This window comes from Geotrypetes seraphini, chromosome 3, assembly GCF_902459505.1.
Source record: "Geotrypetes seraphini chromosome 3, aGeoSer1.1, whole genome shotgun sequence".
NCBI lineage: Eukaryota > Metazoa > Chordata > Amphibia > Gymnophiona > Dermophiidae > Geotrypetes > Geotrypetes seraphini.
In genome coordinates, this window is record NC_047086.1 from 132,887,338 (window position 1) to 132,904,280 (window position 16,943).

Sequence of the window (16,943 nt, forward strand, 5' to 3'; positions counted from 1 at the left end):
GAGTCTGTTATAGGGGAAACACCCTCCAGGGATTCAAGACAAAGTTGGACAAGTTCCTGCTAAACTGGAATGTACGCAGGTGAGGCTGGACTCATTTAGAGCATTGTTCTTTGAACTGGGGGACGCCGCGTGAGCAGACTGCTGGGCAAGATGGACCACTGGTCTGACCCAGCAACAGCAATTCTTATGCTCTTATGTAATATCTTAACAAGGGACTTCTGTTCACTGTTGATTAAATCAAATGACTGTATATTCACTCCTGTGAAATTATTTGGAAGTTTTAATGCAGAAGGAGGTTCAGCAGAATATCGGAAATTTTTAGACAATTTAAGTTAAAGGTAGGAACTTCAACTCACAGATTGTAGCTATGGTTTTCTCACTTTGCAATTGGCTCTTTCTAACTTTAAAATTAGATAACAATTTAGTTTACAAGGAAAGTCTATAGCACAGCCATTTGGAAAAACGCTCTTTTACCTATTGGCTTGACAACAAAATGTGTCACAGGTCCTTGCTTGAAAGCACAGTTCTTTTAAAAGCTTTGAATCCCGACAGAATCACAGGGCTAGAGCAATAAGCGCTTTCTGCATTAGACACGGAAGGGTTAACAGGCCGAGGAAGGGAGGAAATGGATGTTGAAGAAAGGTTGTCCGTGTGCCTCTGCAGCAGCATATTGCTTTGGCTTGGCCTTTCCTCGTCTCCCTGCACACAACACCTTATATGGCTCTGGCTGGCTGTCATTTGAGCGGTGCGAGTTAAGGCAACCTCCTGGAGGTGGTGCTGAAAGAACAGCTCCCAGCGAAAGCCGCTCACGTCGGGCACTGCTTGTCCTCAGCCCTACAGGACTAAAGCAAGCTGTGCTAGAGGAATCTCCGTGCAGCCATGACCCAGGCCACCGCTCTAGTTAGAGCCACGAGATCCTTCTCTTCCTCGGGACACCCTCGGCCCGCTCCTGAAGTCTCCTCGGCCAGATCATGAAGAGGCAAAACGTGCGGACCTTGGCTCTCATCATTTGCACTTTCACCTACCTGCTGGTGGGAGCTGCGGTCTTCGATGCTCTGGAATCGGAGCAAGAAACGACCGAGAGGAAGAGGCTGGAAGAGGAACAGCTGGAACTGAAAACCAAATATAACTTGACCAGTGACAATTACGATGAGCTGGAGCGGGTGGTCTTGAAACTTAAACCTCATAAAGCCGGCATGCAATGGAAATTCGCCGGCTCTTTCTATTTTGCCATCACTGTGATCACAACTATAGGTAAGCAATTTGGATTTAATTGCTAATTAAAATTAGGTGCCTGCAGCATAGTATAGGCATAACACCTTACATCAATTAGTGGCATAGAAGAAGTGTGATAAAGTGCAATATTTGCTCTCTGGAGCAGCAGTATTAAAAGTGTCATTTGCTGCTCTTTTTTTTTTCTGTTTTAATACACATGTAATAAAAATTGTTGGCAAGGTCTGTTGTTAACACGGCTAAAGTTTAGCTCTTTTCTTTCCTTTTGGGGGATGTTGGGCAATGAAGGTATATATATATATATTATATATATAAATGGATGGATAACAGAGCACAGCATTGGAAATGCATTTCTAAATTGGCATTATAGTGCTGAAGTAGGTAAACTTATTTGTTTTCAATGGCATTTAATGGGAATTGATCACAGGATGAAAAGGAAATGACAACTACTAAATGCTTGCATAAACCGCCAAGATTTCAGGCACTTTAACTGCTCCTTTTTTTGTTTTGATACAATAGGTGTCATAATTAGTAAGTTGCTTTGTTCCAGGTGGTAGTGAAATTGTGCATGTTTCATTTCTTGTGGGGGCTCTGAGACACTGGAGTTTCGTCTCTTTGACTTTACTTACCGGGATACTAGGTAAACCGTGTTTTAAGCTTTTATTAAAGTTTGCTCTGGTTTCCTCTTACAGTGGATATTGGTGTTTTGATGCCAGAAAAAAAAAAAAAATAGCGCTGTACTTTTTCTGATCACAGGGTAGGAGTTCAGGACACATTGACTGGTTTTATTTTGCAAGCAGTTTAATTTGCACTGCCAGTAAAGTGTTCTTTTTTGTCCTGCGGGGACTCACTTTTTTTTTTTCTTCTTCTTCTTTTTGAAGACGAATAGCATCTGTTCCCAACTTACCCATAAATCGTTTCTTCTGCTGCAGCAATCTCTGAACTGCACCTCTCATGCAGATGCAACGGTAGACAGGAGAGTTATTCCTCTCTTTTGCAGAGAGATTAAATACATTTCGTGAGCTCTCAGCTTTTACCCCCAAACCAACTCGGCGCTCTCCATTAGTCTGTCCTCTTCTCCTCCCCCCCCTTTAGTATTCTGTAGAAAGGAATTAATCAGGTTCCTAGTGAGCTGTGTTTGTCTTCACCAAGCTGTTTCCCTTTATACCCTGAGTTTTAAAACTATGAAATTGAGAAGCTTAATTAGAAACAGCTATGAAGAAAAAAAAAAAAAAAAGATAACCAAATCACGTACAGTTAGCATTGATTGTAGGGGCCAGCTCTGTGATACTGTAGGTACTTGAGCATGTGTGCATGAAGGAGAAATGCCCATCGGTTTTAGCACCCCCCCCCCAACAAATAATTTTGAAAAGTTAACTCATATGATAATGGATTGAATTGTGTTTAGACACAATGCAGGAATTAAACTTATAGCTTAGCCAACAAATATCTTAAGTTGCCTTTTTGAAGGAAAGTTATTTATTAGAGGTAGTGTTAGAGGGGAAAAGGTTGAACTATTTTATAGAGCCTGTTGTATCATTCTTTTGAGTTTTTAAAGTAGTGGTGGGAAGGACAATCTAGTAAGATGTTGACCACAGCTTTTGATTTCCGGACTTCCACTGGAACACAATGGAGCCTATTTAAATCCAGATCTTTGTTATAAAAACAACTATAGCAGAAGTCAGATGCTTGTTCATTCAGAAATATAGGTTCTAATATATCATGCATTTTCAAGTGGGTTGTACACATGGTGAACACTCTTCCATCTTCTCTTCATATCAAGATGTTTTTAACTAATTTTAAGTCTGGTTTAAATTTGTAAGTCTGGTTTAAAAAGCCATTTTTTGGTCTTACTCATGCTGATTTCTAGATGACTAAATAACAAGGACCTGTACTCCCGGAATAGTCTTTAACAGTGGGATCTGGCTAGGTCCCGCTATCCCCTTTTTCCACCCCCTCCCCAATCCCATCTTACCTGTACCTTATTGTTATCTAATTCACTCCACAACTCTCGTAATGTTCAAATAGTTGCAGCTCTGTTTACTGACCAATAGTTAACATAACCAAATACAACATAATATAACAGCTCCCTGAGCTACCAGGTATATAAAACACTAGCTGATGCCCCGGCGTTGCACGGGTATTTAATTATAGCAATAACACTGTAAATGGATTCAAATAAAGATACTTTATAGTGGTGAATGAAATTATTTTTTTACAGCTTAATAAAAAGTACAATATTCAAATTATAATGTGAAATATTTGACAAAATGAATACAATACAACTAACGCAAAACGTGATTATAAACAACATTTTTAGTTTCACCTCCTGGAGCAAAAACATATAAATTCTTGGGTGAACCCACCCTTGAGCAAGCAACATAGAGTTGTGGGCCGCGAGACCCCCAGAACATATCACCCCAGGTAGTGAGGGATCTGCATACCAAGTTTCGTTCAAATCAGTCAAGCCGTTTTTGAATTACTGTGAGAATGGCAGCTTTTTACATTTTTTCCATTGACATGATTGGGCGAAATCTGATTTTCTGTTTGTAGCTCCGGCCACGTGTGCAGGTGGGCCGCGAGACCCCCAGAACATATCACCCCAGGTAATGAGGGATCTGCATACCAAGTTTCGTTCAAATCGGTCAAGCCGTTTTTGAATTACAGGGAGAAAGGCAGCTTTTTACATTTTTTCCATTGACATGAATGGGTGAAATCTGATTTTCTGTTTGTAGCTCCGCCCACGTGTGCAGGTGGGCCACGAGACCCCCAGAACATATCACCCCAGGTAGTGAGGGATCTGCATACCAAGTTTCGTTCAAATCGGTCAAGCCGTTTTTGCGTGATCGCGGCACATACACACATACATACCTCAGATTTTATATATATAGATTTACCTGGCCCCCAACCCTGCCACATCAGCAAGGATCCGGGGTGGCATGTCCCTCCATGACCCTTTAACCAGGTCACCCTACCCAAAGGAATGGCTCACAGCTGGTCCACCGCTCATCACCGGATGAGCCCCAGCCCCCAGTAGCTCGGAATAACCACCTTCCCGAGACTGCTAGCCTAACCTTAAAGGCGGGCGGGTGGGAAAAGCAGCCCTGGAGGACCATGAAAGGAGCCGAGTCCTCCAAGGTCCCAGCTTTTAAAGTCTCGCCCCCCACGTCTACTTCCCTCCCTGACCAATCCCTGTAAAGTACCACAGCGGGAATAGCCTGCCGACCAATCTCCCTTTGACCTACACCCCCCCCCCCCAGCAGCTTGTTCGATGGGTGATACACGGGCCTCCCAGCTCCATGTTATCTTACGCCCATCGAATCAAGCTTTCAGGCTCCTCTTAACAGAGGGATCTGGATAGGTTTGGCTGTCCCCTTTTTCGTCCCCCTCCCCAATCCCATCTTACCCGCACTTTATTGTTATCTAATTCATTACACAACTCTCGTAATGGTGAAATAGCCGCAGCTGTTTATTGACCAATAGTTAACATAACAAATACAACATAACATAATATAACAGCTCCCTGAGCTACCAGGTATACAAAACATTATTTTTCTGGCCCCCCAACCCTGTCACATCAGCAAGGGTCTGGGGGTGGCATGTCCCTCCATGACCTTTTAACCGGATCACCCGACCTAAAGGCATAGCTCCCAGCTAACCCACCACTCATCACCAAATGAGCCCCAGCCCCCAGTATCTTGGGAAACTGCCACAAGCCTGTAACCCTTACAGCCCCCCCCCCTCCAATAGACAGAGCTGTGTCTAGCATTCTAACGACCTGATGTACCTCTCACAACCTGTGGCAAAGTCATCTAATAACAGGTCCCACTCAACCTCCATCAAGTACACCCGATCCCTGGAAAAAAGGCCCTCACAGGCCACATCGACCCAGTCATGCCTGATCTGGATCCCCGCTTGAGCCTCCACACATTTTCCAACCTACCAGTTAAGTTTAGCCAAACTCCGCGTCCATCTGCGCAAATTTAAGCGCTGTGGAGAACCAGGCGAGAGCCACCCGAAGGTCATCCTTAATCAAGTTGATGAGCTGCTTCCCCGACCAGGCATCCATATCATTGCCTCCCAGGTGGAGCAGCAGGACCTCCGGACTCCGAGGACGGGTCCACAAGCTTGCCAACAATGGCAGAAGTTGATGCCACCACATCCCTTGCTGGCCCCACCAAGACACCCGCACTCCTCAGTGACCGAGACTGAGATGCCATCCTCCAGGCCAAATTGCTGTACGCTTACCAGCCCAATGGGCGAACAAATGTCCCATGATTCAGACTGAACAGGGACGCTGTACTGCAGCTGGAAGGCAAAATAAGATACTCAGATCTCTGCATCGAACCAAACAAAAGGTTAGTAACAGGTTTGAGTTCTGCATGCTCCAAGGGATGCCTGCCTCTCATGCCTGCTGCCCTCAACACAAAAGGATGAACTACCCCACCAGTAGGTCCCCCCTCTCGCCAGAACCACCTTATCAATCACTTAGACCAGGCCTAGCACTGAGTCAGTGTATGCCAATAACAAACTGTAGTCCTGTGGATGTGAATGTCCCCATACGCTCGCCAACTGCATGAATGACCACATCCAGTTGACTATGGATCGTGCCACCAGCAATGGCTGAGTTTTGCCCCCTGCTCTCTTTGACTTCTTTCCCTAACCGTGGGGAGGAGGACCTGCTAGCCAAGAGGATGCCCTCCATATGGACCTCTACTGTCCCGGGAACCGAAAGAGCCAGGATCCCGTCGACCCCCCCCCCAATACAGGCCTTGCACCGCTCCAGTCTCTCCGCTTCCTCATAGCCACCCACTCCTGTACAGGGGGCACCTGACCGCTCCTCCCATTCCTCAGCCTGGATAATGGCTGCACTACTTTCCCCTTGCACACTCTCTGCTGACTTCTCCCCCCAGCATACCCCAGGAGCCCGCCTGGAAGGCCCCGAACACTCCCCAACCAGCCTCGATGAACTTAAGCCATGATGCTCTGGCTGACTGGATCCTGCACCACCTGACTTGTCTCTCCCATGCTGAGCAGGTGCTGATGTGGGCTTTGCATCTCCCGCTACCACACATCTCCCTCCCGATGCTCCCAGGCTAGAGCTGGCGATTGCTATCATGGACAGCGCTTCTGTTTTTGAGCGTTGCTGCGGCCGAACTCGTCCCTTCCGCGGACCCTCTCACACCTGCTCCAAAGGCTCCTCCATGAAGGAATCACCAGCCCATCAGGAGATCTCCGCCTCGTCCTCTGAGGACCCTGCCATCACTGATCCACATGCCGCCATCAGGAAGCTGCGCTGGTTGAGAAAAGCTGCCCTGGAGGACCAGAGTCCTCCCAGGTTCCGGCATTTAAAGCCTCACCCCCCACGTCTACTTTCTTCCCCGACCAATCCCTTTAAAGTCCCGCGGCGGGAATAGCCCGCCAACCAATCTCCCTTTGACCTACTCGCCACCTAGCAGCTTGTTCGATGGGTGATGTGTGGGCCTCCCAGCCCCTTGTTATCTTTTGCCCATCGAGACAAGCTCTCGGGCTCCTCTTTACTAGTGTATACAGTAAGAACAACATTTTATTGTTGACCTACAGGCATGAATGCTTTGAAAAATTGTGTCCTTTTACATAATTGGTGCTCATTTCACATTTTATTATATTGAAATTGTAATCCGCATTGACCTGCATGACAGAAACGGCAGTATACTGAACTTATTGATAAATATAAACATAATCTTAAGTATATACATTATAGCAGTGCTTCTCAGCCCAGTCCTCAGGGCACACCTTGCCAGTCAGGTTTTTTTGGATTGCCACAATGTACCATATCTTTGGCTGGCATAAGTGCTCACACCTGAATTAAAGCCATATATTGTTGGGTTTTTTTTTGTACTGTTACACTAGTATTTGAGAAAAGGAATATAGGCACTTACTTTCCTTTATAGAACAGGATTCTATCAGGTGCCCTCTTATGGAAGTCCCATCACATGTTTGAGCAAACAACATGCAGCCATTCAGAATCTGTGCACCTTCCAGCTTCATCTTGCACCCACATAAAAAGAAAGCAGAACTCCAAGAAGTTATAACAGATAATATGTCTATTTATGACCTGCAGTCTGTTTCAGGGAACTGTTGTAAGTATAGAATCTAGAAGTGAAAATTTGCTTTGTGCTGGGTAACGGAGAGAGGAGGATGCGATTATGAACAAAAAGAATGAGATGTCTAGCAGAGATCAACATTATGAAAGCATTTCTATGTGAGAGTTGGAGGTTTCAGCAGGCAGTGGTGTAAATTCCAAACAAACGGCCACTGTACTGTAGGCAGGGCAGGATGAAAGGATAGGCCAAGTAGGCACGTGCCTCAGACCCAAAGAGTTTAGGAGGCCCCAGAATGCTGCCTGCTCTGATGACGTCAGTGTACCTGCCTCTGTGTCCAGCTTCAGGCGTCTAAGTATTGCCTCCTCCTGCCGCCTTCATTATTCAGTGCAGCTGAACTCGCAGTCTTCAAATGGCCACGGGCAGCGGTTCCTACACACCCGCAGCTGACCCGGAAGCCATTCCTCTGATGCTGGGATTTTGCATTAGAGGGAAGGCTTCTGGGTCCGCTGTGGGCAGCGTGTAGGAACCGCTGCCCGTGGCCATTTGAAGACTGCGAGTTCAGCTGCATTGAATAATGAAGAAGGCAGGAAAAGGTGTTACTTGGACTTCTGGAACTTAGGGGACATAGGAGGGCAGAGGCAGGGAGGGGACAGGGCCATGGAGGAGCAGGCCCAGGGGGCCCAGTGTACTTGGGGGGCCTAGGGCCCACTGAAGAATTAATCTTGCCCTAACTGTAAGGCAGCCTGAGGAAGAAGGAAGTCCACTTGCAACACTCCCTGGTTACAATTACAGTTAATTTATTTGATATACCACATTTCTTAACAATTGTAGTCAAATTCCCTCTTTTAGTAATGCATAGCATGGGTTTTAACGCCAGCAGCGGCGGTAACTGCTCCGATGCGCATAGGAATTCTATGAGCATTGGAAAAGTTACCGCTGCTGCCGGTGCTAAAACCCGCGCTATGCGTTAGTAAAAGAGGGGGTAAATTAAAAACAATGGGTACATGATTTAAAAAAAAAAAAAAAAATCCAAAACAGACAAGGGAAAGACCGATACTGTAAACAAACTGGGACAAAAGGATATTCAGGGAAAGGATGAGTTACAATATTTATAAGGGGAAATTAATAAAACAAAGGAAAAACACAAGAGGTTAAGGGGATAAAGTTGTTTTTGTTTATTCTGGGATAGGAAGCGTCTATAGGGATTCACTGTCAAAAGCCTTTCTGAAATAATAAGCCTTAAGCTGTGACTTCAAGGCTTTAAGAGATTGGTTCTTCTTTGAAGGACTCATTGCATTGGGGGCATGTTCTGAAACTCTTGCTCCGGAATGCTTCATTGAAATTGATTTCATTTGTTTCTTTTTCACTTCTTGAATTTATATTTTAGAATCTATTCTAATTCACAAGTGTTCTAGGCAGGTCCCAAAATTAACACACATAAATCGTCAATAAACTAAACAAAGCTATAATTACATTTAAATACTTCCTGTAATATTAAATAATACTACAAACCAAGCCACTGACAGGGAGCCAATGCAAAACTCTCAGCAGTTCAGTAACATGAGCATAACATGGAAGACAGAAGAACAAGTATACAGTAGAATTTTAAAGAATTTGTTATAGATGGCAAACAAATATAAGAACATAAGAATAGCCTTACTGGGTCAGACCAATGGTCCATCAAGCCCATTAGCCCGTTCCCACAGTGGACAATCCAGGTCACTAGTACCTGGCCAAAACCCAAGGATTAGCAATATTCCATGCTACTGATCTAGGGCAAGCAGTGGCTTTCCCCATGTTTTTCTCAATAACAGACTATGGACTTTTCCTCCAGGAACTTGTTCAAACCTTTCTTAAATCCAGCTATGCTATCTGTTCTTACCACATCCTCTGGCGTTCCAGAGCTTAACTATTTTCTGAGTGAAAAAAATTTCCTTCTATTGGTTTTAAAAGTATTTCCCTGTAACTTCATCGAGTGTCCCCTAGTCTTTGTCATTTTTGACAGAGCGAAAAATCGATCCACTTGTGCCCGTTCTACTCTGACCTTTTTAGTTATAGGTGTTGAACGAAGAAGGAAAAGTAGCCAGGAGCAGGCTTCAAAACCAAGATTAGATGATATATTACAATTAATATAGAGTCAATTTTCAAATGATTTAGGCTCCTAAATGTGAGAGTCAGCCTATTTGAAAATTTAGTAGGGCTGAGTTTCCAAATTTTTGTTTCAGCTGCACTAGATATGTAAATTTAGGAGAAAGGAAAAAGCTAAGGGCCTAGCACTGATTTTTCAGCACTAAGGGCCTGATTCTATAATAGCACCCACCTTGTAGGCACTGTTGAGCGCAATTGTCAATTATCTACTGCAGTGATTCCCAAACCATGTCCTGAGGGACCCCCAGCCAGTCGGGTTTTCAAGATATCCCTAATGAATATGCATGAGAGAGATTTGCATACCTGTCGCTTCCATTATATGCAAATCTCTCTCATGCATATTCATTAGGGATATCTTGAAAACTCGACTGGCTGGGGGTCCCCCAGGACAGGGTTTTGGAACCACTGATCAACTGGGTGCTATTTATAGAATCATGCCTAGCAGTACATAACAGTCTTAGGCTCCAGTAGATGTTGAAACCTTAGGTGCACTCCCTTTTATGCCAGAGTTTACTTGGCCTAAATGAATGTGCCTAAGTTAGGTGCATACTGGTGCCTAAGTCAAATCAGGTCCAAAATCCACCCAGAATCTGCCCCTAATCATGCCTACTTTCTGGTAGGCACCTCAGAGCAGACGCCTACTTTGAAGTGATAGGCACCTACCGAGTTGGGGGCCTGCCAGCTAATTATTTTTTAATGGCACTCTTCAATTAATTTTTTTTTATTTTATTCAATTTTCTATACCGTTCTCCCAGGGGAGTTCAGAACGGTTTACATGAATTTATTCAGGTACTCAAGCATATTTCCCTGTCTGTCCCGGCGAGTTCACAATCTACCTAATGTACCTGGGGCAATGAGGGGATTAAGTAACTTGCCCAGGGTCACAAGGAGCAGCGTGGGTTTGAACCCACAACCCCAGGGTGCTGAGGCTGTAGCTTTAACCACTGCGCCACACACTCCCAATGGTGTGTGTGTGGTGCCAATGGTGCCAATTAAGCCACACTGAATAATTAAGTTAGCTGCCTAGATTGGCTTAGGCACTTTGATATAGCTGTATAACTCTAAGCGCCGTTTATAAAATCTGGGGCTTAGGGTCTGGTTTTATATATGAGGCCTAAAAAATCAGCACTAACTAGATCAGCACTTAGGTTGATTCTATAAGGTGTGCGTGCCTTTTATAGAATTACGTTAAGTGCCAGTGCATTCCATAACTTTTAGGTGCTAAACCATTTGGGTCAGCTAAACCAGGCCTAAAAGCCTGAACATAAGTTGTGTGCTGATCAGGTATATTCTATAACAATGTGCATAACCTTTAAGAATAGTCATGGCCATTAATGCAAAAATAGGTAAAGAAAAATGGCTATGGTAAAAATGGCCTTAGTGTGTGACAAACACTGGCATAAAGGCATACTAAGGCCATTTTTTTTTTTAACTGTGGCTTAGTAAAAGGACTCTTAAATTAGGCTTCTCAAATCTAGACTTAAATTTAACAGCATAACTTGTGTGCTTCTAAATTAAGGTGATATTAATCTGAAAACTCCCTCCCCGCCCCTTTTTACAAAGCCGTGTTAGGCTTTTTTAATTGCCAGCCATGTCAGTATTATAGGAATTCTGTGAGTGTCAGAGCTAATACTGCCACGGACAGTGATAAAAAAGCCTAACGCGGCTTCTTAAAAGGGGGGGGGGGAGGGGTGTCTGAAATATGGAATAAATTTAGGACCCAACTAAGGCTTCTGAATTTAGGAGTTTAGTTTGTCTTGAATATTGGGGCTTATAGAGCAAGCAATGGAAATAAGAACACAGTATAGAATGTGGTCTCCAATGTGTGACCCCAAAGGACTTCCATTGCAGCCCTGAACAGCTGGTTGAAATGTTCTTCAAATTCTGTAAATGCATTAATTTCAAACTTGCCCACTTGATATACTCGTAGTAACTGCAAATAATCTCTTAAGTGTGTTACTCAGGAATTTGCTAATGACAATCCAAAATAATAATAACTTTTTTTTTTGTATACCGCAATACCACAAACAGTTCAGAGTGGTTTACAATGCAAGAGACTGTACATACACAGCGAAGATACAATGCGAGGGAATGTACTATGCAGTTGAGAGCAGTTTACAAAGCAGGGGATTGTACATATTCAGCATGGGTGTTTATATAGCCAAGATACAAAGCAGATTTACAATGCAAGAGCCTGAACATATACAGCGGAGATATTTATAAAGTGAAAATACAGTGCGAGAGACTATAGAACAGGATACGATGCAAGAGACTGTATAATGTGGTTGAAATGGATTACTATGCAAAGATAGTTACATTCTGGTTATTCTGGTAGAGTTTGGTTATTCGGGGGGGAGGGGGGGAGTTTTTAAAACATATTCTTGAAGGGGTTATAGAATCAATATTGGTATTAATTTTTATTAATACCCAGTCTGAATAAGCACATCAAGGTTATTTATACAATTAGTTGTAATTGTAAACTTGAAATTTTTTGGTGGCCCTCAGAGGTTTCTTATATTCACTCTGCAGCCCTTTACATTAAAAAAAAAAAGAAAAAAAGTTGGAGACCACTGCAGTATGGAAATAATGAGAGCTGAAAGAGAGATGAATGAAAATGAAACCAAGGCTTTTAATTGACTTGGATTTGGGGACTCAAACTGATCAAAAAGAAAATGAAACCAGAGAGAAGATGGGAAAGAAAGGAAGCTGCTGGGAAATGGAAAACTGCAGAAAAATGAGCAGAAGCAATAGAAGGAAGATGAGAAAATTAAAATCTTTTATCAAAGAATGATATGAACACACACAAAAAGGAATTAAAGCCCCCTAAAGAATCATGCAGCTAGAAAAAAAGCAGGAAGGAAAACACTAAGGGCTCCTTTTACAAAAGTGCGTTAGGGCCTTAACACGCAGAATAGCGTGCGCTAAATGTCCGCGTGTGCTAGCCGCTACCGCCTCCTTTTAAGCAGGTGGTAGTTTTTTGGCTAGCGCACGCTATAGCACGCGCTAATCCGGTGCGTGCGCTAAAAATGCTAGGGCCCTAACACGCAGAAAAGCGCACACTAGCTGCTACCGCCTCCTTTTAAGCAGGTGGTAGTTTTTCAGCTAGCGCATGCTAATCCGATGCGTGCGCTAAAAACGCTAGCACACCTTTGAAAAGGAGCCCTAAACGTTTGGTTAAATTGCCAAAAGAAGAGAGAGAATTCTTAATTGGAAACTATAGAAGAAGTTAGTTAAATAAAAGGAGACCTTTGAATGAGCAAAGCCAGAAAAACCTAGGGGCTGACACAGACAGGAGAATTTGATGGCCAGTAGTACTGATGGCTTCTGACAGATTCTGAATATGTAGTATAGTAGATCAGTTGAATGATGAGGACAAGGGAAGATGATTAAAGAGAAGAAGAAATTTGTTTTAGTGGACTGATGAGATCTAAAGATGGTTTGAAAAGAATCAAGGCCTTTAGTTAAAATGAGAAAATTAATAGGGTGGCTATGTGTGGTTTATTGTGGAACCTCAGAAAGGATGAGGAGTAAGAAAATTAGACAGTGATTAATGTGAAGCAAAACTAAGATAATTTTTTTTAGCATTAATTATTGTAGATTTGATGAGATTGAAAATGGTATCATGACAAGAGAATACTTAAAAACAAAAACAAAAAAAGAGAAGAAAATAGTAAAAATTTCCGAGAGATAAAAGTATGAGGGGGTGCTGAAAAGTTCTCAGCCCCACCAACCAATGGTCCTAAATTCTGAGAGTTATTTTGCCACTGTAGCTGAAAAGAGTGTTAGCTTATTTCGTTATGGGCCAATTTGCAGGAACAAAATTCTATATTTTGACATTGTTTCAGATCATTGATTGAACTATGTCCACGGCACTCTCTTCTTGGTTGGGCTGAGAATGTTTTAGCACCCCCTCATAGGAACTGAACCAAAAAGGAGAGGTCTTGTAAGTTTAAAACTATCAATTATACCCTCAAGAAAGAAATACTATATAGTACTAAGAGTGGTTGAAGGTAAAAGTGAGAGGTTGAACCACATATGAAAAGGAAAAACAGATAGGTGATCTCTCCAGTAAAAGTAAGAAAGAAGACATTGGGGCAAAGGCTGGACTATAGCTCATGAATGATATTTGTGAAATCAAGACCTAAAACAAAGACAAATAAAATATCACAGCACATAAGTGGTGTCAAAGTCAGTCCTCGAGGGCCGCAATCCAGTCAGGATTTCAGGATTTCTCCAATGAATTTGCATGAGATCTATTTGTATGCACTGCTTTCATTGTATGCTAATAGATCTCATGCATATTGATTGGGGAAATCCTGAAAACCTGACTGGATTGTGGTCCTCGAGAACCGACTTTGACACCTGTGGTCACATGTGTCAACAAACATTATAAATGTATAACAGTACAGCACTTATCTGTACTGTTACACATTTATAATTTTTCTTGACACATGTGATTCTTGAAGGTTTTTTGGTCAATGATTGAGGTGTTTCTCTGGAGGCCCCTATAAGTATTGTTTTGGAGGTCCTCCATTTGTGCTGAGGTCTTTTTCCTCCTTATAAACAAACAAAAAAACCTAGAAAAACATTATTTGGGAGTGCTACATTGAATAACAGGGGAGCCCAACTCCGGCCGTCAAGGGCCATAATCCAGTTGGGCTTTCAGGATTTCCCCAGTGAATTTGCATGAGATCTAGTTGCCTGCACTGCTTCCATTGTATGCATATTGATTTCATGTATATTCATTTGGGAAATCTTGAAAACCTGACCTGGCAAGGGCTAAAGTTGGGCGACCCTGTTGTATTGCTTTATTAAGCCATAGGATCCTTTACGTTCCAATTAGTTCCACCCTGTATTTTTGTATCTAATGATAGGTGCCAATTAGGTGCCTAGTACTCTTCATACACGGCTGTCTCTTATATAAAACAGTATATGGTCTACTGCTCAACTACCTTACCCATCAGTCCCTATTCGTCAGACCTTGACGATCTACACTACATCAATTATTCTTCACCTTCCCCTCAGTCAAAGGATACACTCAAAATAGATTCATCAACAGACTCCTTTCATACCACGCCGCCTCCAGAGACCCAGAATGGAACCAACTGGTCAGAGCATCAATGCCATACATGCACTTTAGAAAGCTCCTAAAAACACACCTCTTCTCAAAATTCAGCACTCCGACCTAGGACTCCTAGGATATGTCCTCCATTATCGTTTCTTCCATTCTATGTTGTAGCTCATTGAGATTCATCATCTTTACCTCTTTGCAAAGATCTGTTCTATTACCACATTGTAAACTCCTCTGTTAACTACCTGCCAATTTATTCTGTAGTTCGCTGACTGTATGATGCCTTTGAAATGTAATGGTAATAGAAACATAGAAGAAAGTCCAAAACACAAAAGAAGAACAGACTGTGGAAAACAATGATCTTCATAAGGCATTTTTTAGATAAAATTACAAATCCAAAATAAAATCCACTTAATGAATAACTGACATGTAGTGTGATATGGACCCTACATAGTCCATGTTTCAGCAAAAAGCCTTCTTCAGGGGTCCAGGTCAGTATTCACTCAATAGTACAAGAATAAAAATCTATATAATAAAAGGCTAACTCGCGCATGCGCACTCCTATTTGCGTGCTTCCATGATCCGTAGGTCCGTGGCCGGCAAGAGTGCGCTTACTACGGCCACACGCGAGGCAGAGAAATTTTAAAACGCGGCACTCCCTGCTCTCCAGCAATGGCATTTTCTGCATGGCGGTTACCCCAGATTAAAAAAGAGACTACGGCGGTGGAGATAATAGGGGAAGCCGAAGAACCCAGCTGTTTGCAACGGCACCGCACTCTGAATGGCTCCCTTGCTGGGGTTTTTCGTGTTGATGGCTCCTCTTGCGTCCGGCCTCAGCTTTGGACAGAGGGGCAGCATTTTCGTGGGAGCCGGCCTTCGGAGAGGCTTGCAACGCGGGGACGGATGCGAGAGGGACTGCTGCCGGAAGGGCTTTGGTAGAGGAGCCAGCCAGACCGCGCACTCACAGTCTGGCTGTCGGTGGCGGCTCCTCAATCTCGGTTCTGCAGTCGGGCGGTGAGGGAGGCGGGGAAGACAGCCGCTGCTCCCGGAATCCACTGTTGTTGCCATTGCCGCCACCACCTCCTCCCCGGCCTAGGTGCGCAGCGTGGGGAGCGGGGCCCGGCGACGGATGCAGCAGTAGTGGCGGCTCAGGAGGGCGGTGATGGCGGCGATTCCTCCCGTGCGGGGAGTCTCTGGGTAGGTTCAGGGATGCGCGGGTATGTTCACTAATCACCCATACCCCTAAACTCACACGCAGCCGACCAGCACGGAAGCCCCGCCCCGACCGGCTCCTCCAGGCCAACGACACTCACAGGCCTAAGTCGGCCAGCCAAAGCAATGGATCCGATGCAGCAAAAATGGCCGATCCCCTAGCAAGTAGCCTGCATGCCGCTCCCGAAGCTGTAACTCAGGTTATTTCAGTGAAAGTGTGAAGGGAAAAGGTGGAGAGAGGAAGGGAGAGATAGAAAGCAGAGAAGCTGCAGAAATCTCTCTCTTTATCAATTTCTCTATCATTAAACAACTTTCAAGATAGAAAGCAGGGAAGCTGCAGAATTTTATGACTTTTATTATGATTTAAAAATCCTGAACTTTACTTAAGTCCTTTCTTTGCAGTTTCCAAGTATCTGATCATTTTAAATGCATTATTTTAAAGTTTCCTTTTCAGTAGCAAAAGGGGGCCAAGGAGTGAACTTGCTTTGCTTTGGGGGGAGGGGTGTGCTGGGTGCAGGGAGCAATCTTTATTTGCTTTGGGGAGGATATAGAAGGGGGCCATAGAGAAAGACAAAGAAAGGCAGGCAGGTAGCCATGGAGACATAAAGCTAGACAGCGCACGAGAACGAAAGACAGTGGGCAGGGAGAAAGACAGAAAGAAAGAAAGACAGACAGACAGGGGGCCAGATGGAGAGAGACAGACAGAAAAAAAGACCAACAGACGGAAGGAAAGAGACAGAAAGAAAGGAAGAAAGAGACAAGGGCAGGGAGACACACAGAAAGAAAGAAAGACAGAGAGACAGACATATATTCTAGCACCCGTTAATGTAACGGGCTTAAACACTAGTAAATGAATAAAACCTTGTCCGTGAAGACACTACAATAAAATAAAGCACTTCAGTCTGTTCTTCTTTTGTGTTTTAGACTTCCATTCTTTGACTGTGGAACATCTGGGCTTTTGCTTTGTTTGCTCCAATAGAAACATGATGGCAGATAAAGGCCAAATGGTCCATCTAGTCTGCCCATCCGCAGTAACCATTATCTCTTTCTCTCTCCGAGAGATCCCACTTGCATCCCAGGACCGCCTCATTTTCTAATAACTTCTAGCAACTTCCCTCTCCTTTTGTTCTAACCATATTTATCCTCTTTCCTTTACTTATTGTAGTTCATCCCTCATCCCTTTTGTTCTTAGT

The 16,943-nt window shown here is 43.7% G+C and overlaps 1 protein-coding gene across 1 annotated transcript in view; it reads left to right on the top strand.

Moving 5' to 3' along the window:
* Window positions 1–926: 926 nt before the first annotated feature.
* KCNK3 (potassium two pore domain channel subfamily K member 3) overlaps window positions 927–16,943 on the top strand; it is a 423,846-nt gene continuing 407,829 nt past the window's right edge. Inside the window, exon 1 of the mRNA XM_033938559.1 lies at window positions 927–1,254. Coding sequence (XP_033794450.1) covers window positions 972–1,254 — 283 coding nt within the window. The 5' untranslated portion in view covers window positions 927–971. The remainder of the gene's footprint in view (window positions 1,255–16,943) is intronic.